The sequence below is a fragment of the Melanaphis sacchari genome, unplaced genomic scaffold (assembly GCF_002803265.2).
Source record: "Melanaphis sacchari strain LSU unplaced genomic scaffold, SCAv2.0 Contig22_pilon_pilon, whole genome shotgun sequence".
Lineage (NCBI taxonomy): Eukaryota > Metazoa > Arthropoda > Insecta > Hemiptera > Aphididae > Melanaphis > Melanaphis sacchari.
In genome coordinates, this window is record NW_020271107.1 from 890,561 (window position 1) to 916,984 (window position 26,424).

At 28.7% G+C, this 26,424-nt stretch overlaps 1 protein-coding gene across 2 annotated transcripts; it reads right to left on the reverse strand.

Moving 5' to 3' along the window:
* Positions 1-2,400: 2,400 nt before the first annotated feature.
* Positions 2,401-25,368, reverse strand: LOC112594437 (polypeptide N-acetylgalactosaminyltransferase 3-like). 2 transcript variants are annotated; one of them, XM_025339220.1, is made up of 10 exons: positions 25,208-25,368; positions 8,874-8,983; positions 8,376-8,556; positions 8,114-8,283; positions 6,080-6,247; positions 5,681-6,009; positions 4,935-5,115; positions 4,729-4,871; positions 3,469-3,771; positions 2,401-2,655 (listed from the first exon to the last, which is right to left on the reverse strand). In XM_025339220.1, exons 1-10 carry the CDS (start codon positions 25,366-25,368, stop codon positions 2,521-2,523), a joined length of 1,881 nt encoding a protein of 626 aa, XP_025195005.1. In that variant the 3' UTR covers positions 2,401-2,520. The 2 variants fall into 2 exon arrangements, with proteins under 2 accessions (XP_025195005.1, XP_025195006.1); XM_025339221.1 differs by lacking the exon at positions 25,208-25,368 and adding an exon at positions 20,789-21,023 and having other exon boundaries at positions 2,403-2,655.
* Between the last annotated feature and the right edge of the window lie 1,056 nt (positions 25,369-26,424).

Consider the following 26,424-nt stretch of genomic DNA (forward strand, 5'->3'; position numbering starts at 1 on the left):
CATCTGTATATACATACGCATCTCACCTCACCGCTATTATAATTCTATAGAAATTATAGCGCTTTGCGTATTCCAAAAACAGACAGACGTCTCTCAAAAACCAATTATGCAGTTACAGCCCCGTCGTTCTCGTCTCCGGCGTATTATCGTCCTACATTTCGACCCACGGGTTGATTATTCCGAAGACTATCCAAACGATCCGCATGAAACACAACAGAAATATTGCGTTATGGGAATTAGACAGCTTTGCTATTAAATGTTTTACAGTACCTAGTTTATTTCTGAAAAAAAATATTATCGATTTTTTAGAATTTCCCAATATCTACCGACTTTCCATACTGTACGCGTGCAACATGTACGTAATTTGATTATCGAACTTTATATATTTTATCCGAGTGGAAAATAATTTACACAATAAGCCACTGTAAAGCGACTGGACAACCGACAAGTTATAAAAGAAACACGCACACTTATTTTAATAATTCAATAAATTTCTTTTCCATTACACATTAAATTTACCTAACGTAATTTTATAAATTTAATGTTCACCCAATATGGACTATTATAGTTAATACCGTTGCACGCTGGGCATATAAAATTTAGATAAATAATCAACAACTATATATAATACGTAGGTAACTCATTCGCTGCCTAAACAAAACGGTTATGATCAATTTAAAGTTATTCTTATCTATGTTTATATAGTATTTACGGAACTCTACGATTGTAGATACATACTCGTACATTCGTTATTCCTTCTATTATTTACAATTTATGTAATTATACTTTATACATCATAAATAATAAGTAAGTTATAATTATTTTATTTGTGTACGTTTATGGCTTAATGCTTTCCAGATATTATTTTCTACTTAAATATCACATTATTTAAAAAAAACATCATTTTTCATACTATTACAAATTTAAATGTTAAAGTTAATAAAATAAACTTAGTCACTTACACTCTACATAGTGACAAAGTAATATCTCATAGATATGGTTGACAACAATCACTCGTATTTAATATAGTACCTTTAAATTATTAAAATCATATCATAACAGTATGTGTACCTTGTATAGAATTTAAACAACGTAATACTAAATAGCGAATATAATATACTTTCAAAAATGTATATTTGATATCAGCTACATATTATGCTCTATGAAAGTATGAAATATTTTTAATGATTTCATGTTTGAATAAAAATAACGATAACTACTTGAAATTTTCCCAATGATTAAAATCAAAACAAAACTATTATACGAATATACATGATTATAGCTAATAAAATAATAGCACAAAAATAATAGAAATTTTGAAACGCACAAGTTTCAATAGCGTGTTATGCAATATTAATTAATAATTATTTTTATTTTTTCGTTTAAAATCAGCATCGATATTTTAATAATCGTATAATAACTACTTAATCTATTTATTCGATAACATTTCTAATATCTTCGTTATGCAAATTACTTGAAAATTACTTTATTGTATTTTTAATTTTTTTTTTTTTACTTCAATTTAATTGATATTTTAAAATTCTTTAATTTTAAAAACTCAATTCAATTTAAGAACAAAATGTCGTTTTCAAATAAACTTTGACGAATTAAAATATGCTTACAGATTTTTTTAACCGATTATTCAAAAGGCCCATTAGTTGGTACAATTAGCATAAGTTTTGATAGAAAACACGGCCAAAATCGAATCTTCTACTTCTGTATTATATGTGAATGTTTATGTTATTTTTTTCTTAAATCATTTGAGTTTGATCAAATTGTAATACATCTACCAATAAATCATCAAATTCAAATCAACATAGAGATTTGTCATCAGACTTTTTGATCTTTCTACATGCAATATCTATAAAAATAAATTAAATTATATTTAATATATTTATTGTGATTGTGAATACATTCAAACAGATAAAATTGACTATTGATATAGTTAAACTCTATACACATTTACACGTAATAAATTACATTATTTTTTATAAGGTATCAATACAAAAATCTTTTTCAAAATTTTTCAAAAACCTTAGTATGAAAATTAAATTTTTCATTAAATAATAATGAAATTATAAAACTGAGTACATCATTATAATTATTATCACCCACATTTTTGAACACATTTACTTATTTACATATAAAAAAGAGGAAACATTCTTATCGCTCAATAAGTTGATAGTACCGGTAATAGATAAAAATAAAATTGTGTTAATTATGACCAGCAGATAAACGTGTAGTGTTTATAATATAAAACATGACTAATATTTATTTGTTTACTTTGTTAATGTTATAATGCAATTCATTTTAAAATCACGAATTAAGTAAAAACAATAAAAAAAAAATTAAAACAATTAATATTAATATTATATGAAAAAGAATCAAAAAAAAATTGTTTGGAAACAAAATCCAACAATTTTTACAGGAACTTAAGACATCGCATAAATAATTGACGACTGATAAATAACATTATTACTAATGTACATAAGAGATAGTTCAACAGACAGGTGCCTATAATTATCTCCACGGACTTTGTTCAAAAATCCATTTCTGACTAGCAAGATGATCAGCACAACTTTTGAGCACGACACTAGATTCGCCGGCGGGTAAGTCCAGGCACAAGTCGGTGTGTATGTGAACCAAGTTCATAGTCTACAACAATAAAATAAATAAAGTCAAAATCGAAAATTTGAGCAACCTAGTCTAAAAGTGTATTTATTCAAGCCTACAGCAAACTATCATATATAATATAAAACTCCTGACTACTGAGTATCATACAGTTCAGTCCCATCCTAGTTTTATAGTAACATTGAATCCGTTATTTTCTCTATTCACAATAATTATTGGTTTAATATAAGTTAGTTATATTATTTTATAAGCTTAAATTAAAATAGAAGACTACCGACAACGGTAATAATAATTTAACCCCCAAATAAATTTGCAAAAGAAACTTCGCGTAGGTTTTTACAAAAACAAATATAACATTTTAAAAATGTAAAAACATTTCATGAGAAAAAAAGTTCTTTTAAAATGTTTATCAGTAGAATTAAAAGATAAAAAAAATTTTTTACAAATACTACCAAATACTTTTGTAACTTTAACGACATAGAAACATTTATAATTATTATTCAATCGAAAATGTATGACTATTAAAAGTTCCGAGATGCCAAATTTATTAAAATCCGTAGAAACATTCTAATTTTTGGGAACTCGACATATAAATTTATGCTTCGCGTCCTAATTATTATTGATGCTTGGAGCATTATTATTTATTACTGTTATTTTTTGCATACCTATGAAGACAATTGATTTAATTTAAAATTCAAAAGCTTTTGACCTCCCGTCTCCCAAAAACATCGAAACTACTTTATACATATTAAACAGGTTTTTGTTTAACTTAACGGCTCAAAATAATTGTGTTATGTAAGCGAAAAATATTCAATCTATCCCTGGGATTACGCTCACCTCGGCATTGTATTTCCAACGCTGTCGTTTTTGACCTGTACAAGCGACGATCCGGACTTTCAGCGCAATTTCATCGAGCACCTCCAGCTCAGGCGTGTCCAAACATACGGACTCGTCCGTCATCAAGGACCCCGACCACACGCCAGAGTTCAGCCCTTCATCCGGAGCCATAACAAACATGAGCGACAAGGACGCACGACCTTGAACGTCACACTCTCTGATTCCGACCGGGCCCATGGGCTGGTTCAGCGAGCCACGTCCAGATGGTTTTTCCAAACAACGGTTTGACAACATATGTTTAATCTAAAATGAAAACTTCATATAATAAATATACATATGTTATATTTTATTAATCGGTATCATATATCATATACCAATTTAGGATCTATTTTACTAGACTTAATACCTAAATATTGTTCGTACTTATTTTTTTTTACACTCATTGTTTGAAAACTAAACATAATAAATGCACCATTGTACCTTCATAAATTTAAATTTTAGTACCGCGATTTCCGATAATATATATGTGAATTAGTTTCTATTTATTTTCATGCGTTTAAATTTAAAATACAATAAAAAAAAAAATAAAAAAAAACAATTAATAAATTTAAAAAAAAACACATACATTGGTAGTTTTTTATTAAACAGGCCTTAATAAGTACATTACGATAAACAATCAACTTAAGAAAACAAGTAAAAGAAATTATGAAATCTATTCTAGTTGTTGAGTTATGAGAATAGTCTAAATTAAAACCGCAATAATAACGACCACATTCAAAATGTTAAGGTTGAATTAAAACGAGTTCATAACAGAAAGTGAAGGGAAGAAATTAATTCAATTCTTTACATATACTACATACAATAGATGAGTATATACACACTATTTAAGATGTTAATTGAAAGTATAAAAATGTTTATATTTACTTTTTGAACGAAAATTACAAATAAAACAAACTAGTAATTACCAAAAAAATGTATGCTTAAAATTCAAAAATCTATAAGCAAAATAATTATAAAATTAAAAAACATCTAACTATTGATTTTCAAATATTATTATTAATTAAGTTAGAAAACAAAAATAATTAAATTATTATCATTTATTTTGTACATTTTTAGTATAAGACAATAATAAAACAATACTTAACAACGATGGCACCGATAACGTTACAAATATATATCATATAAATTAAACCTAACTTTACAGTGAAAGGAATTTAAAAAATTCAGAAATAACCAAAAATATTACTAATATTAACTAACCTTGCCAAAAAATCTTTTATCGGTTGGCATAAAGTGTTCGGGCCACACGTTATCTAGATACCATTTAAATCCTTTGCACTTTAGACGGTCTCTGAGCTCTAACCTCGTTCTAATCTGCTGTTCATCGCGATACTTCTCCGCTTCTACAAACATCAAAAACAAACTGTGGTTAAAACCGCCAATTGCGTTACAATACGCCTACTTACCAGGGTTGAATTTGAAGTAAAACTCTTGCCACTCGTCCATCCAAACCAGCGCAACGCGGGCCAAGTTTGTGTATAGCACGTGGGACACACCACCCGGAAACGTATAGGGAGATGATTTCCGAAATACGTGCCCAACATGAGAACACGGTGCTATTTCTATGCTGCCACCGCATTGCCAAACCTGCGCACCAATTACAACAATAGTTTATAACGGTTTTAATATTATTATACATTTTATCAACCAAAATTCCAATTCCTTTCAAATTGGTTTGTATTAAAAGAAATACAAGCGAATGTTTTATAGCAAAATATTTCTAAAATTAAATCAGTCAAATGATAAATGCAGGAGTGCAGTGAATCTGTGGCACATAAAAAATTAAAATTAAAATCACAAAAAAAGAAGTACACGGAACACTTAAAATATTACAAAATTAATTTAATATTAAAAAAGGACACAAATACGAAACTCAATGAATAATGCAAACAAAGTTTTCAATTATCATATTAAATTTATCAAAAAAATGTATACAAGTGCAAATAATAATAATAAAAAACTTAGCAAATGTTTTCATTAGGTTTTCAATAGTTTTAATTCATTAATTTATTGTTTTTACAAACAATTTAAGAAAATATCTAGAAATTGTTGAAAAATCTCTAATAATTTATTAATAATACTTATATTTTGTGTGTTCTGAAAATGTACAAAAATTATAAATACGGCTTTATAGGAAACAAATCGCACCTACCCTGAATGAGAGTTCTAAATTTTCTCCACCCCAAATCTCCATCTTTTCGTCATAACCACCTAACTCGAAAAAGTATGACTTGTCCATGGCGAACAACCCCCCAGCCATCGCCGGGGTCCTGAACGCCTGAGTGATGTCCCGTTGCCCATTCATTATGTCGGGTGTAGTCCGTGTATACCATCGGAAGTGCAAGTCCCAATTGAAAGCTCCCCAGTGCAACTCAAAACTTCTGACGTAGGCAAATGTCTCGTCACTTATGATGTCAATCACAGGGCACACAACGCGTTTTCGGTCCTCGGCCACTCGACTTACAAGAGCTTCCAGCCATCCTGAAAAAAAAATAACAAGCACGTATATAAATAACAGTGAACAAACAATGATGACATTTAAATGGTTTACCCAAAGTGCACTCGCAGTGTGCATCCAAAAACACCAATATTTTTCCCTTCGCTTGCCGGGCTCCCATCATACGCGCTTTTATCAGACCGATCCTTTTTGGTGAACGTATTACCCGTGTTAAGACGGGTAATTTGGATACGTAATCATCCAATTCTTTTTCCAAAAATTCTAAAACAAGATAACGATTTTAATAATACTTATATAGTATTAATAATATACACTAATGATTAAAATACTTGACAACTACGTTGTTAAAAGAACTTATTCCTTAATAATTTAATCAAATAATAATTAATTAATTTCATGACAAAAAAAAAAAAAAAATAAGGAAAAAACCCATCATTTATTGTAGATAGTTGTTATTATTTAAATATTATGTTTTTATAAAGAAAAATTTAAAAATATTTAATATGTCCAATTTTTTTTTCAACTATATTAATAACCGAGCCCAATGAATATTTTGATCCTGGACATGCCTCTGGTAAAATGTAAATACACATGAAAAATAGTATATGATGCTAAAAACATAAATTCAATCTATTCTACCATCTTGAAGTGAATCGTGGCCCAAATAAACATAGAATTTAAAATAATAAATATACAGCACATAGGACGTACAAAGTATAATACTATAATCAAGAAAGAAAATATACAAAACATGATAGTTCAGTTTAAAAGGTAAATAAGACAATGTAACTATGTAATTTTAACATGATTCTACAGACGATGTTAAACACGCATAAATTAATAGTATAGTGGTCGCAATATTTATTATAATAAAATATGTGATGATAGAAATACGCTCTAGGGCATCAAGTTAGTACATCGTCTAATTCTATACTTGTCTATTAGAGAATAGTTTAAAACGAGAGAATTTTTCCATTAAATCTGGCACGACAATTATGTTTGTTCCGATGGATAGCACAATAAATCGGTTTATATTATAGGTACTTGGCGAAAGCCAATTTAATCAATTGTCATAGTGTTACATCTTTCTTCCCTGAGGTTAACGTACCTACTCAATAGTCGATTTACATAATACGAATAATATGAAACCTATACACTACTGTAGGACATATCGTAAACTCCTTGTCAAGACTAGAATGTTGTTAAAATCATTTTGATTATGAGTCGGAAGGTTTTGTATTTTATATTTTTTACAATGACTTGTTTGGGTGGTACGAGCTGAGGGACTTAATGACAGTCATAAAAATATGATTGCATATCACCTATATATACATAAAATACGATTCGATATCCACTAATAATATCTATAACATAGACAAAATAATAATATAGGTACCTAATTTCGATCCAAGTCGATAAATTGTCCGTCTATTTTCAATTATTTCTATGAAACCTAAACCATTTATGGTAATATTTAATTATCTTCAGCAAAATTAATATACATTTGATAATCTATAGCAGTGGTGACTAACCTATTTTTACCGGGGGCCATATAAAAATTTAAAAATTCTCAACGAGCCAAGAATCTAAACTTTTTCTTTAAATTGAATATTACATTTTATTTTAAGCACATCTTAATAGAAAAGAAATAAAACATTTTTACTTAATTTTACAAACGTTACATTTTTAAAATATTTTAATTTTTTTTATTTTAATTACTTTGGTGGGTTGGCTTTGGCCCGCGGCCCGTACTTGGTCGCTATTGCTCTACAACGTAACTATATACGATGTATATTATTATTATATATTTAAATGAGTATTTGAAAAATGTTTCATGGAAAAAATCCAATCTACCCACAAGTGTGGTTAATACTAAATCGTAATAAATCAATTAATATATTTAAGTCACTAATATACGCGTAAGCGTATTTATAATAAATAAATAAACAGCAACATCACAGCCTAAATACTGAAAACAATATAATAAGCGCGTGGTTTTATTTATAAAAATGTTCACTTCGTAACTATGCTATGTAATATTATTTTCAACAGACAATTCAAAAATGTCCGGTATGTTGAATTATATAGATGGTAGATCGTATAGGTTAGGTTAAGTGTAGTACATACTTCGAGTACTGGCATCGTCGACTAGAATGATCTCGTTCAGTAGATATTTTGGCGAACGATCTATGACGCTCTGGACTGTTCTCATTAATGTCGACCAAGCCTCGTTGTGGAAAACAATTATTACGGTGCTAGATGGAAGCTTATCGATACCAATTTTTTTCAGCCTACATCTGTAAAGTATTATATATTTATCAGTACGACAGTACCTATCGGCCATTACATTTTACGTTTGATGACCACAAACGCTAAAGAAAATAATTACGATTTTTTTCTGACGTCCGGCAACGACCTGTTCAACGGTATTCGATCACTGGCCATAAGGTTAAACCTGTTAATTCTGTAGAGTTTTTGCATCTGTAAAGACATGTGAGGAGGAATAATGACCGGATTCCCATCGCGCCCTTCCTTCGGTTTTGGGTCGTACATGTTTCGATTGAGTAACTCTATGAAAAAAGATAAATTGATCACGTATAAAACAAATTTAGAAAGAAATAATAAAATAAAAAAAATCCACGCAAAAATTTAAAAAAACACTTTTTCTAAAAAATATTCACAACACATTAACCCTTTTATTTTTAAGGATTAAAATCATATAAAGAAAAAATGTCACGGCCAACGGTTCATTTCACAGCAAAATTACCGAACTATTACAAACTTACAGGATATGGTTAGTTAGTATAGTTGTAAAGATATATTCTATTTTACCATTCATTATAAACGTGTAAAGGAAATATACCTATTATAGTTATTATTTATTTACCATCGGTGAGATTCACACTTGCCCCCGCGTTATTAACGTCTCCCAAATAGTGGCCAACGACTACATGCAATCCTTTGTGATCAATAAATTCTTGTTGGTCTCTTTTTAATCTGAAACATACATCATAAAAATTACAATAGTATTACAATAGTTGATACGAATTTCTATAATTCGTTATTCAGATAAACATTATCTAATAATATGCAATATATTAATATATTTTGTACGCCACACTACGAGTATTACCTACATAAAAATTACTATTCACTCTATTATTTGATAAATAGAGATACCTACTTAAATAGAAATAAAAAAAATAATTATAATACAAGAATAGAGCTATTTTTAATTTCTGATGCAATACAAAAGTTTTTTATTTGTAAACAAATATTTTTTAGAAGCTTAAGTTATACAATGACTTAATAAATATTAACTAACATTTTTTTTAACGATATTACTCAACAAAATATTACAGTTCAACAGTTATTAGAGATAATATATGAAATAACAAGAGTATCTATTTAATATTTATAAGATAATAATACAATTTAATTTTTATGAAGTTTAATAAAATTTTATATGTTATGAATTTATGATACCTTCTGCAATGTGAATAAATATCAACAATAAATGAAATATAAATTTTTAGTAAAGAAATATTCAAATAATTTGTATAACTTTTATACAATTATTTCAAGTACTTTCATCGTTATTATTAATTACAAATTCAACAACTATAGCTCATTATAGAAACTTAATATTACACATTATAATTAATATTATGAATTAATTATACCTAATTTAATAAATCAATTATTTTAGTTTCACAATTTTTATTAGTTTTATAATGTTAAATCAGACGCGAGTGCGTTTCTGGTTTATAATATTCTATTAATCAAGTATCAACATTTTATGTTACATATTTTAAAATTTTAGGAACAATAAGTCTATACCTATTTATATTTTCACGTGATTTTCAGAGTATATTTAAATTGTTTTTAATTTTAAATAATAAAATGACAATTTTTCATTTAATTCATGGTGTTAAAAACTCAAACTATAGTAGCCTCATACGACAATTTTCTTTTAAATAAAATTTAAACTACGCTTTATCATCTAAATAAGAAATTAATAATTTTAAGTTGGTTCTCACTACCAAACCGACTGGTAATCATATAAATTAACAAGTATAAAACGAATGGAATAAACATGTTGTCTGTAATAAAATTTACACAATTCGCTTTTGTATTTTTTAAGTTATCAATCACGGTTCGATCGTTTTACCGAAGGTAAACCCGTACAAATTACAATCAACAACAATGAGTCGAAAACACAAAGAAAAAAATGGACTATCGTTTTGGAAATTGCCAATAAATATATTTCTCGAAAACAGTCTTAAGACAACCACTACGAGTGTATAGAAACACGACTTCTACACCGTTTTGCTCGAATAACTTTCAAACTGTACACAGTGCAAACACACACACTCACGCAAATACATATATCTATATTCGTATTTGTTCTATACATAGCACTGCACCGACACAACAGACGAGGCATCGTTGACCGCTCATGTGTTACGCAATTATTTTGGTCATAATTTTTCGGGTCTCACGTCCAAACATAATATTACACATATATATATTTTATTTATTATATAAAATTATATAAAGAATAATTACATTATACGACGTCTTCTTCGCTTTCGTCGTTATGGTTGATGACGACTGCAGTAATATACATGTATCACTTATACTATGACGTGTTACGATATTATACCCAGTCACTCGGGTGGCAAGTGTACAGAGTGCTCCGTTTAAAATTACTACACTCATTTTTCAAGTCAATTTTCATATTTTTTTTCTAAAATATAAATTTATTTTTATTTAGCTTGAAGTATTTATAGCGCTAGATTTTTTATTAAAATTCTAATTTTTAAAAGTTAAATGGATTTTTTCATATTATTTTAATAATCCATACTGAGTTTTATAATCGAAAGCAGAATACCTACGGTTTTAAAAATATTGATGCATTATATATTTATTTTATTACAAAATAGGCTACTGCACAAAAACATAAAATAACTTAAGTACCTACATAATATTGAAGATATTCAGTAAACAAACAAAAATTTTTTACAAAATAGATGTAAGAGAGAGCGTATATTTATTCGCTGATTTTATATCGATTATGCCGGCTTCTGTTTATCCCTCCCTTGTAAATGTATTATACTTAGTTGGGAAATTTTCGAAAAGTTACTATATCCAGCCAACGTTTGACACATTGTACGCATTAAGATTAAATGTTAATATTAATAGTTATTGTTTTTTTTTTTTTTTCATAAAATTTAAAAATGTTGTAATACTTTAAATAAAAATGTAATAATATTTATTGTTGATTAATTTTGTCATAACAATAAAAATATTCATATAATTAAATACTATAAATTTGTTATGTATTTATTCATAGGAGGTGCAATTAATTTTTTTATTTTTAGGGTAACGTAAACTAAAAAAGTATAGGAATCGCTTCAATATATTTTAAATATACGAGTATATTATACAATGGAGGAGGGATAAACAGTGTCCAACGGAATCGATGTGTAAATATTATAAACAGTAACCGTCGAAATTAATATCCGGCAGAATCAATACAAACCTTTTTCCTAAACATTCCCCATAGAATGTCGTGTTAATTAAATAGGAATAATCGGTCCTTGGTATCAAATAAATATAAACAAAGTATCAGAACATAACTTTTGAAAGGAGTCCCTTTTAATTTTTATATGCTTATCTAAATTTTAAAAGTTTACTGATAAAAAAATAAATAAGATTTGATAAATAAGCATATCTTAGAAAAGTACTATAAAATATATTATAAAATTTAAAATATATAAATTATTTAAAAAAAAAATAACTAAAAATAAAAATGTACTGATAATTAAGAAATTGTGAAAAAGTAATTTTTTCATAAAATATTAGTGTAATTATAACGTTTATTTTAACATAAAAAATACATATTGAAAATTATAATGTAGCCACATAATCAAATCATCCCATATAGATACAGTTAATAGTTATAACCTATATTAAACAGTCTGTAGCAGTGCGATGACTACCAGGCCGTGAATAGCGTTCTACTCATCACTGAGAAATGAGTATAAAAAATAACAAAGTAGCATAATAATAATATGCACTAACTTGTGCAAATTCGGGTCGAATCGGTTACAATAGTCGCCACGATGACGACATGACGTCCAGTCATAATAAGTATACTACCTACGTAAGCTGTGCCCCACTGGTCATATAATATATACCTAAACGACACAATTTTATTTAATACTATATTATCACCAACGATTTTTCTTCTACCATTTCAGTTCCGAAACGTGACAAAGTGAGTACAATAACAATGACGATATATGCTGTTCGCGGTGGTGTCTATTTCCGTTTTTCCTGTACATTGTATTTACGTGACTACTGGAGGAAACCCGAAACAAAATATTGCGGGATATCTGCCATTCTGCCCGCACAGCAGACAAACGACGCGGTTTCCACACGAAAATCCCGTTTCGGAATCACTGCATTGGTGCAAAAATAATATATTATTATAATATGTATAGCGGCGCTATAGTATGTCTCTACTAGCTCTACTCATCTTACAATGAACGTTGCGGTATCGTGTCTCGTACAACTGTCGTGACGTTGGTTCTTATACCACCTCCGTCGCCCCCGCCGTCGATCTTCTTTTGTCTCCAATCGATTAAATTATGTTACAGTATAATACATAAGTATATATCTACCAATAATAATGATAAATACAACCGCGAACGATCAATGTATATTATCTCCTTTGTTTTTCATCCATAATTTTATAGCGGTACCTAAATACACGACAGCTGGCCATCGTCTAAATCAACGACGACGATGTATACGACAACTAAGTAACCGCGAGGTCATACGGTTAGGTTACACAGTGCATGGTTTTCTTGGATATTTCACACGGACGCGTACGGGTTTTATACGCGAAGTCACCGCCGCAGAACTCGTTTGTCACACAAAACCAAAAAGAAAAAAAGAAAATCCCATGTAAAAAAGTAATTCTTTATACCTACGTACGTCGATAACATTATTGAATGCAGCGCATCCGTTTCGGTGTGTCTACATATATTATTATCTGCGCTGGCGACCTCTTTACGAGCCATTACACATTATACTGTACGTCTATAAATGAATGTGAGCAAGTAGAACATAATATACGTAATAATAATATTATAAAAGTCTACGCGTGCTTTATATGATGGCTGAAATTATCGTCGCGCGTATTACTTTGCCAATGATATATTATCATAAGATTATAAGAATATAAATATTATGATAAATATATGTTCTACTCTAGAGGAATGAAATCCACGATTCGAATACATGCACTCAGCGTAACTGCAACATGGCTAAATGATCTAATATATAAGACACGAATAGAATACAATGCGAGTATTATTGTAATAACTAATACTTCGTACAGTTCTAATCCAGTCATTCTTCAAACGTTCTAATATATTCAGTGTACACGCCGACAAAGGACAATTTAATACGAACGCGTGTACTGAAACGGATTGATGAACCAATGCAACCAATTCAACCCATACATTATATTAAATGATAAATTATAATACAAATCTATAAAGTATACCATGATGACGATATTTGATTATGTGATATTGTGGTTTATCAAACACTCACGCCACGCTTACTAAAATTAATTTTATTAAATTATTTCAACAATTCTATAAATAAATATAAACTTGCAAAGCAGATAAATGCTTATTATATCAAACATAATATTTTTAATATGTTTTTAATTTTTTTTCCCTCTCCACTGCTAACTAAAGCCCAAGATTGCTTCTATGCAATTGAAGTAATCAACGCGGTTTTACACATAGTTCGTTTTACGGCAAAAACTTAAAATACATATCACAGACGCCAACAACATAATAACTACATTAAAATAAACACAATATAATGTTATTTTTTTGATTAAACGCGTGAATATTGGTACGTAATTTATTAACAAGACACAAGATTAAAGGCGAATGTAAGACATAATAATTCATTATAGATGTACGCCAATTCGTAGACACTGTTGTCATATAATATATATACGTATACGGCGAGTTTTACATCCAAAATTAAACTCATTGTCACTGTCACAGAAAAAGAGTAAAACACTTGACAAAATAAAAGAAGGTATGTAAAGACACTAATTATTTAACACCATAACACTTCACCACGGCTACGAATGCAATGTTTAAGAAAAAATACCTATCAAACGTCCCATGCGTCTTTCGTGATCTTCATAAGTCATATAACCTACACGCCATTCAGCACAGAGGAATTTGTGTAAGAGTGTTGTATTTGAATTTTCAAGTAAAATTTCCTACTCTAGCTGAATCACACGATATTATGATTCTTCTCCGACAGTGATTTTATATGACGTTAAATGTCAAAATAAAAATATTACTGTAACTAAAAATAAAAACAACAAGAAATAAAAAAATCATGAATCCAAAAATTATAATATATTAAACGTATTATAGTTTCTTTCCTTGGGCTTTCTGACACTTAATTACCATGCACAACTATGGTTTACTAGTCACGAGTCTTCTGACTGCCAGAATCCTATAGGTATGTATTATATAGTCACGATTTTTCGCGTTAATTAATTGTCGGTTGCACTGGTTAAGTACTGCGTACAATTTAAAATTTATAGTTGCCATAGATAAAATCATTTGTCTTGTATGAGTTGTATGATGATCAAATACTCTACGCATAAAAATATAGTTAGATATAGGTACAAACTGTATACAGCAACCATATACATTGTTCGCTATCATTCGGATTAATAAATTCTGTAAGCGTTTTTATTAAGAATAAGAATCGTTTTAGTGAAAAACACTACGAATAAAATAATAATTAGTTTATATACCACCACCATGTCCATTGACCAGAAATAGTTTCAATGTTTTTCATAATTTTGTTGTCGATGACCTCATACTATTATTGATTGATTCATTTTAACTATATTTCAAACAACAATTAAACTTAAGTTTTTTACTTTTCATACTAAAAATTATTTATCGAACGTATTTTTCAAATAAAACAGCAATTTACGTGTTTTGACTCGGATAATTTTATTATTTTATGCACATATTATTTTAATTTATTTCAAAACTCTTACACGTTTCAGATTTAATCTAAAGAACTATAAGTGAAAACGAAAAATATATACATTTTTCTTTACTAATAATTGTTTTTGTCCAGTGACCACCATACATTATAACTATGATATAAAAATAATGTTTAATGAGATTTTCAATTTATCAGATTGAATTATGTTAAATTTAAATCAAGTTTATGAATCTCAATTAACTATTTTTTAGGCTAACCTAAACCAACCATGACCATACTTAAGGTCTATATCTCCATTTCGTACACGTAGACGGTAAACAAAATTAAATTAGTATTTAAATTGTATATTCTCCTTATTATTTGTAAACCATTTATAGTTATATATTTATTATTAATATGGATTGGCTACCTCAAAAGATAATAACATGATAACTGCAGATAATAGATATTAAAAAAATTAAATTAAATATTAAGTTTCTAATTAAAAAAAATAATAATAAGCTAAAGGAGTTACTAATTGTGTTCATTTAACTCGCTTTCGACTAATTGGCATGTTAAGTCATGTGAGCCTGCAAATTTTAGGAGTTATTGATTACGATGCAATATAATATATTTTTGAATTGTAATGATGGTCATCATTAAAATCTTACAACATACATCGTATTGTATATAAAATCAAACGAATGCCTATTTTTTGATACAAGCATCTGTGATTTTTTGCTGTATTCTTATATAAACAAAACTATTCTATCCGCTAGGATTCTACCCATAGACCATCAGCCAGATCTTTACAACTGAATTCTCCCTGCGTACGCCTCAGTCTGTATAATGTGTAACGAGTGATGTAATGTAAACTCATGTTAGTATTTTGTATTATCAAGTATAATAAAGATATTTTTTTAAATATTTCCAATGCATTAATTTAATGTGTTATATTATAAATATGTATATTAATATCAAATCTATTTCTTACTCCTGGGTTCAGCCAATAAATGATAAGCTTTCAGTTGAATTTATCACATAATTACCACACGTATATATAGTATATACCCCAAGAATATATGTGCATTTAAATGCGTATACAATATTATATTATAATATTATAGAGTGTATGCGTAATACATATATTTAAACAATAAATTGTGCATGATTAAAAAGGTAAATACATACATATTACGTACATACTCTATTTTTACATTACTACAGAATATTATTTTTCTATATAAGACTTGTAAATCTCAATTATATTGGTATAGACTGAACAATGAAAGCACGAGTACAATATATTTGCAAAAATGTACATGGGATTATTTACGAACTAACAGAAACACAATTTAAGTATATACTTTAAAGATTATAATTTATACTGTGTCGACACTGTCAATATCCATTTAAATTGGTTATTGCGGTCTGAACAGTAAACCACCCGTGGTTTGGTTGGACGACATCTCCCGCGCATATTTAAATCCTGCTGTCTACCGTTATAATATAAGCGTATGACCAATGAGAACATACTATTTGCATTATTGCATTTGGTCATTGAAATCGTGTTCAAGTTCGACGATAACACCGTATAGATGACCTAGAATATAGTGAAACAGAGCTAAACAAACCAAACAATATGTGTCATAATAGAAAGGTTGAATAAAGAAAAATATAAACTCTAAAGCATTTTACTGAATACTGTATAATGAAAAACATCTATTTGAATAATTTTAACAACCTTTGAAGTTACTTCGGTTGTACATTGATGAATCGTACAATAATTTAATATGGAAAGCAGATTTTGAAATCCAAAGCATTCATCAATGTATAAGACGAATTTAAAACTCCGACGAGATAACTTAAATTGTCCTTACAAAATAAGAAACTATTCCATTAGAAGTGTTAAAAACACATCATTATCTAATTGAATTGTTAGTAAGAAATATAATACATAAATATGTTTAATTATCCATTGTTTATTTGGTGTAGGTATTTTGTACGTTGTACAGGAAAAAATAAAAGATTTTATAAAAATATTTGTTTAGTATATCTTCTACTATATATTATTACAGTTAATAACTTAATATTATTAACCTATAAAATATGCTGAATGAAAAAAATACATCTTAAAAATAATGATAAAAAAATTCCATGCTTTAAGAAATTCCAAAAAAATACATTTAATTAATGACATTGTAGATAAATTATATTATAGTGATTATTAAATATATTATATATAATTATTTGATTGGTGCACTATATTATTACTGCTATAATGATCTAACAGATTAAGTGATAGTATCTTACTTTAAATATTTATATTTAACGCAAACCTTTAGTATGCTATGATGAGCACATAGCACTTTTTTTAATAATATACCGTATTATCATTAAATATGGTTTACATTCACAACAATATTTATTGATTCATTTATAAAATTTATAGCGATTTATTAAAAAAAATAAAATAGGTAACTTACATTTTTCAAATATCCCTACTTCAACATTTTTACATTATACCTACTCAATAAACATATTATTCCATATAAACATAATAGTACAGGACTATTTACGACTAATGAATACTATACTTTAAAAAATATCATCTATATATAAGTACTTTTTACTGAGTGATGAGTATATCATTTATATTAATATATTGAGAGTGAAGAGAATTTACAGAGAATTCAAGCAAACAATTCAGAGTCAAATATAATAATGAAATTCTAAAAAAAATCGAACCCGCAGTTCTACAAAAGTAAGCTGAATGAAAACTAGCTACGCCGTTCATAAAGAATCTATATTATAGATAATTATATAATTTTGTAAGAATAACTTCAGCAGTCCATTGTCCGAAACAAAGTGATTATACGTTCATGAAGATAATCATATTTTCAGTCATGATATAATGGATCATCGTAGTGACGAATCACAAAAACTCAGCTATGACGAAAAATAATTTTTAGTTTTATTGCATCAAACGTTACCAGAACAAATTTCAAACCATGATTTTTGCAAGTTTTTATATATTATGACGTTAAAATTTTAAAAAAGCCAAAAGCTTGTTATACTTTTTGTTAATATGTTTCGGTAAAAAAGTCTTTAATCCTACAAAATTACATATAGAAAATAAATAATAATACTTTAAAAATACAATTAAATATTTAATACTTGATTAAATACTATAAAAATTGAAAATTAACTAACTATTTTTTTCCGATAGAGTTGTTATTACTGCATATTTTACACATGCATATATTATAATATATAAATAAAACAAGTATTTGCTCCTTCATACGTTTGTTGTTAGTAAGTATAATAATTACTATGTCATATAAGATATAACTATTATTGTATGTTCCATAATACAAATGTATTAACAATTAATGTTAACCAAATCTTAAAGATTCGGCAAAAAAAATAATACGAAAAAAATTATTCGCAGCAGTTGCGATTTCAATGTTTTCATCTACGGGCTATTAAAAATTAAAGAGTCTGAACGAAAGAAAAAAAAAGGAACTTGGATCTTTTAATGTCCCACGCTATAGGCACATGTAAAATTATTTTCTTTCGTCGATTTCAATAACCACCAGAAGAGATATATGGAAGTAAATCCATACAACTATAATACCCTACCTAAAATTTACATAACAATATTATTTTAATATTATACAGACGATAAACGAACTGATAATTATATACCTCAATTCATGATTTAATTTTGTTTAAACATATATATATTGTATATAAACGAGATAAGTAGCCGTATAAGTGCGCAATATACACCACGAAACGTATAAGAGTGGGAATTTCGAGTGAAAGGGAACAACTGATTGTAAACATAGTATAAATATTATACGTACCTACGCTCTTAATGGTCTCTGTTTATCGTTTATTAGATGACGTAAAACGTATTCAGTAAATATAACATAATATAAATAGTTATTGTATTTATAATATTTACCGATTTCGCACGCAAATATGGACAACCAACGCAGCTATGGACTAGGTGATTTTTTTAACAGTAAACGCCCATTATCTCAAAAAAAATTTAACGTTTTTTAAATTATTTTTACAATATCATAATAAACTAATGAAACATAAAATACAATTTCTAACGAATAATTAATTAGTTATAAGTAAGTATTCAAAGTTTAGATAAACAGAGTAATGATTTAATATTTTGCGAGGTACTTGTACTGGGCACCTCCACCCAACTCATTTAACTTTAAATAGTATAATCGTTCGAAAATATTGATTTTTATATACCATAATTCTCGGCCAAATATTTTGTATCAGAATACAAAATTAAAAATGTAGGTATGTCTTTACTTTCGTTTAAAAAACTAAAAATTAATGAAATAAAACCTGGGAAAAAATAGATATTATTTTCAAAAATGTAGTTTTGCAATGCCATAAAATATTTTACAAGCAAAAACTATTTTCAAAAACATTAATAATTTTCAAGATAATTATGATGAGTTTTTACCGTTAAGAAAATCATTCTGTAAACATAACTACACACGAATAATTTTACGGTACCAATACTATGTCGTTTCCTACTGTTAAACACCGCAAAAATTAAAAAACCTTATTATTTTATTTATTTATACACCCATACATACGTATTACAATCAAACTCCTATGCGTTGCATATAGGAAACTACACTATCCACTAACATCTAGTATATATATATATATATATATACGTACGATTATAATATTATACAAAGTGATGGTGACAATCTTTTTTCAAAAGTAAACAAAGACTTCCTACTTTTATTTTATTGATTCTAGCACTGAATATTTGTCACGCCAGTCTACAAATTCGTTCATTCGATTCACAAGATGATACAATAATATAATATTGAATCGCTTCCGATGTATCTCAAACAATAGTATAATAAATAATCCCCAAGTTCTATCTGAGAATCTCGGAGAATATACATCCTATAATAAAAACGTGACTTACAAAAAACCGCAACATACATTTGATGTTTACTAGCCATACCTTTATGATATTTAATATTTAGATTTTTGATGATATAAAAACAAAATTCCTACAGCTTCGGATCGCGCGTCGAATTGGTAAATTTAAATGTCCGCAAGTAGCACGTGCTCGCGACGCAAACAACGAAAATTAAACGATGATGAAAAAAAAACCCCGTGATAAAATCACGTACGTGTAATATAATATATTATAAATTATAATATATAAAATACCGTATATTATTATGACTGCTTAAATTGAAATATTCATACCCGCGCCTTTTCCATCACGGAAACTATATAATATAGTCTTGTTCCGGGAGTTTTTTTTTATTTTTACCGATATTATAATAGACCGAATGGGAAGCGAATAAAATTTAACCGATTTTTCAAGGACTGTCGTCATCGTCGTCGTCGGAGCTAGGAAAAATAGCAGTTGGAGGAGGAGGAGGATGCGAACGACCTGCGGGCATTGCGCTACGATTGGTATAATTGAAACCCGGATCGGCATTACTCGTATTGTTACGTATTGCCTATACCCCGCGAGCACGCTGCATATAATCGTTTTCGCGGTCTATAGGCCTTACACGCACTCTTTTTTATTTTATTTTTTTCGACTCATGCAATTTGGACGCACCGATTATAACTACCGCGCACTCGACGGTTTTCCGCCCGGAGTTGGTAAAGGAGCGGTCCATACATAATATATATTCAACTTAACATATCGTAATAATAATAGATAAGTATACAAACCACGCGACAACGCGATATTCGAAGAGGCTGCAGATTTTTTCGATTTTCTCCGGCCACAGTATTTTTACTGTGAGATATTATATATCTTGCCGTCGCATCCTTCCTTGCGTATAATGTGCGTGTGTAATGCAGTGCAGCCCGTCGTACATATGCGCACGTTCAAAATCCAATAGGCAATAATTGTGTTCACGTGCAAAATTACGTCGGATCGCGGAACGATGCTTTTACAACTCCAACAACATCATTATTATTAATAATAATACTAATATAACGAACTATGGCGTCGGATCGCATATATAGTGTAAGACTGAATGAGAGAGTATAATAAACTGTAGATTCCATGCGGTTATATTACTACCACACCCATTATTGAGGTTTCAGTGAATAATTTATTTTATTTTTATGGTTTCCATAACAGACATTTATGTATATATACAATACTTTATTACTATAGATTTACGTACGAGACAAATACTCCGTACAACTCGATAGTAACACAAAACCCAGACCGTTTAAATTACCGAAATTCAAAAAATATATAGCCATTAAGTATCTACACGAATCTATCTCATAAATGTACAATCGTGTGCAATAAATTGATAATAATAGCAAAATGTTATGTTAATCCTAAACCCTACACGTACACCGCAAAAATGTATTGTAGTCTAGCAAAAGTATAATACAACAATAATTTTTTCACAAGCTAAGAATCAACAACTTGATGGAACACGAATCATTGTCGGAAGTAAAAACATTTGACGGAAATATAAAATAAAAAAAATGTAACTGTTAATAATTTACATCATTTTTTTTATAATTAAATGTTTTATTTTTTAAATTCGCATTGTTTTTGAACCTCTATTGTTTAAGGTTCTCGCAAAACGTGACAACTAAACTGTTACAATTAAAACTATACAATTAATTTTATCTAATCAAACAGTTACTCTGCTATAAACAAAAACCAATTAATAGACGATTCTATAATCAGTGTATTTTTTAAATATATTTCACTATACGTATAGTAAGAATCAAAATCCTAAGTGCTTATTATTTCTTATATATTTTATATTTTATATTTTTGAGTCTATATTTTAAAAATAAAATTACTTAAAGTCGTTCTGAAAAATTACATTTTTAATTCATACATTTTATTTTAGTTATCAAAATGTATAACTACTAAAAATTATATAAAAGTACAGTTATCTACAAGTATTAGTTATCCAACCAAATTTTCAAATCTTGTTATTTTTCAAATATACATGCGACTAACAAGTTTCGATTAAGTATATTACAATGCTTATGTACTTTAAAATTAATATATAAATAAAAGCTTAATTAAATCAAAACAGCATTTGTCCTCGCCTTCGAATTTTTATTGAATAGATAGAAAAAATAAAATCTTTTTATTCAACAAATCACTACGGTGCACTGTCAATGGTAGATAGCGAGACTGAAACCAAGACATTTCTACCTAATGATAACATAGTTAGATGTTAGCAGCAACTACCTTAAATTAAATTTACACTTAAGCCCACTCATATACCAGCGATTTATGTAAAAAACGTCACAAATTTCTCAATATTTCACAAAAAATAATACAACATACAGGTATTAACAATTTTTTATGTAAGTCCAGATCATCATTCCAAATATCCTATCCAAAATCCACCTAACCTACAAAATGATAATTGATTACTTAACAATATCGAAGCATTATTTTATTCTCTTTAGCCACTCTGTAAACGTTAAAACAAAATAGTGATTAGAAGTTTTCATTATTCTACAATCCTAACCGATATTTCAGACGAATTAGAACACTTGGTAATGCACGTAGTTATCAAAAAAAACCATCGCCCTTTACCAATGTTCCATGTTGAACTGGCTATCAATAAAAATAATTAAGGAATCTTGATGATTAAAACACAGTACAGTGGTTATCAAAAAAAAAAAATATATAAAATGAAATAGCTTATCCTAATGTCACTTATGTCAATCATATAACCATACGTCTAACTACTGTAATCAACAGCTAAAGTGTGTCAAATGCAGTAAAGATTATTCTACAGGAAAGTTCACCAAAGATGCGCACTATACTCTGATGCACATACAGCATCATATAAAGATTGTACAATACACAAAAATCTAATAAAATCCACAACAAAGGTAGAACTTTAAACTAAACACGTCCCTACACGTTACAAATTCAATACATCCACTCCCGGTTCATCGTATGCCAGAATAACGCTACTCAACCAATATCCAATTCTAGCTTCTTATTTAATTTCAAGAACTCTGAACGAATTCAAAACCTTATAAAATTATCTAATCTCTTTACTCGTCGTCCTCTTAAATTAACTCGGAAAAAGTTTTCTATAATAGTCACAATTTTCAACATCAAATATTTTTTTCACAAATATCATTAAAAATATCAGTATTTATAATCAATTGCCTTGCAATACTGTATATTTAAGAACTATAATCTATTTTAAATGTTTTTTTTAATATCAGTATATATTAGTATATGCTATATTATGTTATATATTATTTAACTCGTAAAAGTATTTATTTTCTGAAACATCTTAAAAAATAAATTAAAAAATTAAAATTAAATGATTTTTGCATTCAATTTTATTTGAACCGTAAACCGAATAATCAAATACATTTTTCCTCTATTCTAATCACTACTATTAAAACTTGAGTTGTATTGTTTTTTTTTTTTTTTGCTACACAATATTATTATTATTCCAGCGGCATCGATCTCCTCTTTTCCCATCAGGACAACGACCGGATAAAATCATTCAACTTGAAGGCTTGACTGAATTTTGCCGCGTGCTCGCACATATACAATATATTATTTAGAATAATAACAGTCAATATTGTGATATGCACAATTATTTTTGTCAAGATTACGAACTTGACCTTAAAAATGTTTAATTGCGTACAATAATCTCTTTGAGAAAATTTTGTAGAAATCTGAACACTAGTGGTACATTTTTTTTTTTTTAATAACAGCGCTATAGCAGGTATACTTAGGACACCCAATAAAAATAACACAAATATTATATTCTGATATCAGATATAATTTATTAAAAAGTATCTACACGATAGTTATTTTAATACTGTTTAGGACAAATTTTTAATTTCACAAAATGAATTATCTTGTAATTGTATGTTTTGTAATTATATTTTTTTCTATTAAGTCATACACATGTGATTGATCGCAGATTATTTACACAATGTATAATAGATATTATACACCGTAGAATATTCAGCAAATCCTGATGAGATCTATACGTAAAATTAGCTATGCTAAACAGAATCGTCAATTATTTAAACCATTATTGAGAAAAGCATTATCCAAATTCGTGGATATATACTTGCATCAATTTCGTATGTTTTTCGTAAACAAAATAAACGCGTCTACTTTAACTCATTAAAATAAAAGAACATAATTCATCAGTTTTTTAAAAAAATAATCAGATACACAAATGCCATAAATCAAAAATAATAACAAATAAGCAAAAAATTACATGAAGTTTTAGTTTTTTTCTGATTTTACGTATTATAAAACATTTTGAAAAAAAAAATAATAAATGCTTAAGTAAACTAATTATTTTTATTTATTCCGTCTATCCGATGACTATGATAGCTTAACATACCTTCTACCTCCTGGTATAACATAAAATATTATTTTGACAAAGCTTTCACATCAAAAACGGTTAAGAGAGTTTTGTTATTTATGGGTAGTAACCATTAGTTACAATTTCATTAACATAGGTTTATGATCAATTATTTGTGTCCATGACAACCATTATACGATAGTCACATATTACATATAGGTAAATATTGAGTATAAACTTCCCATAAACAACGTGTACCTACGATAATATTGTCAGAATAAAACTGCAGAAACGTTTAAAAACACAACCTTTACTGTTTACTATATATTTTTACCAGTTTATATTATGATCTTTTATAGTATTTTTAGTTTTTCGGATAAACCATAGATGTATTTTAGGAGTAAATAAAATATATTGTCACGAATATTTGATATATAGTTTACTCAATATTTTGATTTCTTGTAATAGGTAACTAATTATTAAAATAAAATAAAAACCGTAATAGCATTTGACAATGTGATACAAGGAAATAATTGTTTTTGATATAATTAATTGGTATAAGCACTTCGATCACAAAAGATTAACATTATAAATGGCCAATCATATAAACCTCATTCATCAATTATTATTTAGTTCCTAATAAAGTGAAATTCTAACCAACTATCTAATCCAAACCACACATAGATATATCACTACAGAATACAGGTGCATTCATATGTCGATTAATACTACTTTTTATATACAATCTACGTATTAAAAAAATAGTTGGTGAAACATAATATACTATAATGAAACGTACCTTAGAGACACCCAGTCGTCGTCTTCGGCGGCGGCCTGGTCAACAACCGTCTCCACGGTGTCGTCATTTTTCGACCACAGCAACAGACATGACGTGACTAGTACAGCGATCGCCCACGGTAACCCTCGGCGAATCCTTCTGCGGCAGCCCACCACCACCATGATGACAAAGACGAAGACAAATACGACGAAGCTGACTTGGGGCGCATCCCACGCGAACCACCGGACGACTATGGACGGTGGCGTTGGCGTTCGGCTATATCATTGCAGTCATAGCAATGGCGACAAACGGTGACAGTAATATTATTATTGACGAAGATCTAGGGAGAAAAAATTAGGACCCATCAAACAATCGAAGTGCAATATCATTACAAAATATCGTACGACGTGCCACAGAAGTACGTACGAGAGCGACCGGCGGCGGTCGTGAGGTGAATGAGAAAGAGTAAAAACACTAGAAACCTTAACAACCATCACCGTCGCACATGTTATAACATCTCGATACACGTTATACTTTTATTATAACTATATTTTGTTACCGGTTGCTGTGGTGGTGGCATTGTCGGTGGTGGAGATGGTAACTGGTATATATGGTAGCCTTGACGTGGTCGCGGACGATGTCTCCGGGCATCCTCCGTCGAAACAAGAGAGCGCCATCTGCACAGGCACGCGTCCACCAGCCCAGGAATCTTTCCGTACAGCCATCTCGTCGTCGCATTTTAATATCATAGTTATTATGCGTTGTAGCGTGTTTGTTTCGATAGCCAAACCCGTGTAATGTCCACTGACTGTGCAAAGTGACGATTACAACACTACGCACCCATGTATGGTATTATTATAAATTATAATACAGATAACCAAAACACCTGTTCCTAATGGCTACTGTCGTGGTCCGACCCACATAAGGCGTACCTATTGTTTATTGCGTAATGTAAATGCCATGGACCAGGTAGTCGGATAATCATTTTGTGTTGCGATTTCATAACTATCAGCAGCGCTTGAAAGTTCGGACTTATTTGTGTAATATTTATTTCCGGTTTTTGTTTTTTAAGTAACATAAAAAAAGATTCTGATTCTACGAAGTTAAAGTGAATATGCGCATGCTGGTATTTAAAAATAAGTTTTAGTATTTCATCAGAATTATTCTCTAAAGGATTTAATATTAGCAGTTTTAATGATATTTCAAGAAAATTAAGACCTTTTATTGACTATTAGATA

Bases quoted from the DNA above. Each gene is read 5' to 3' on its own strand.
- LOC112594437 (XM_025339220.1), bottom strand. From the start codon at position 25,368: ATGGTGGTGGTGGGCTGCCGCAGAAGGATTCGCCGAGGGTTACCGTGG. The intron at 3,772-4,728 runs GTTAGTTAATAT...TTTTCATTTTAG, and splicing joins ATAAAAGATTTTTTGGCAAG to ATTAAACATATGTTGTCAAA. The intron at 2,656-3,468 runs GTGAGCGTAATC...TTATTGTTGTAG, and splicing joins GTTGGAAATACAATGCCGAG to ACTATGAACTTGGTTCACAT.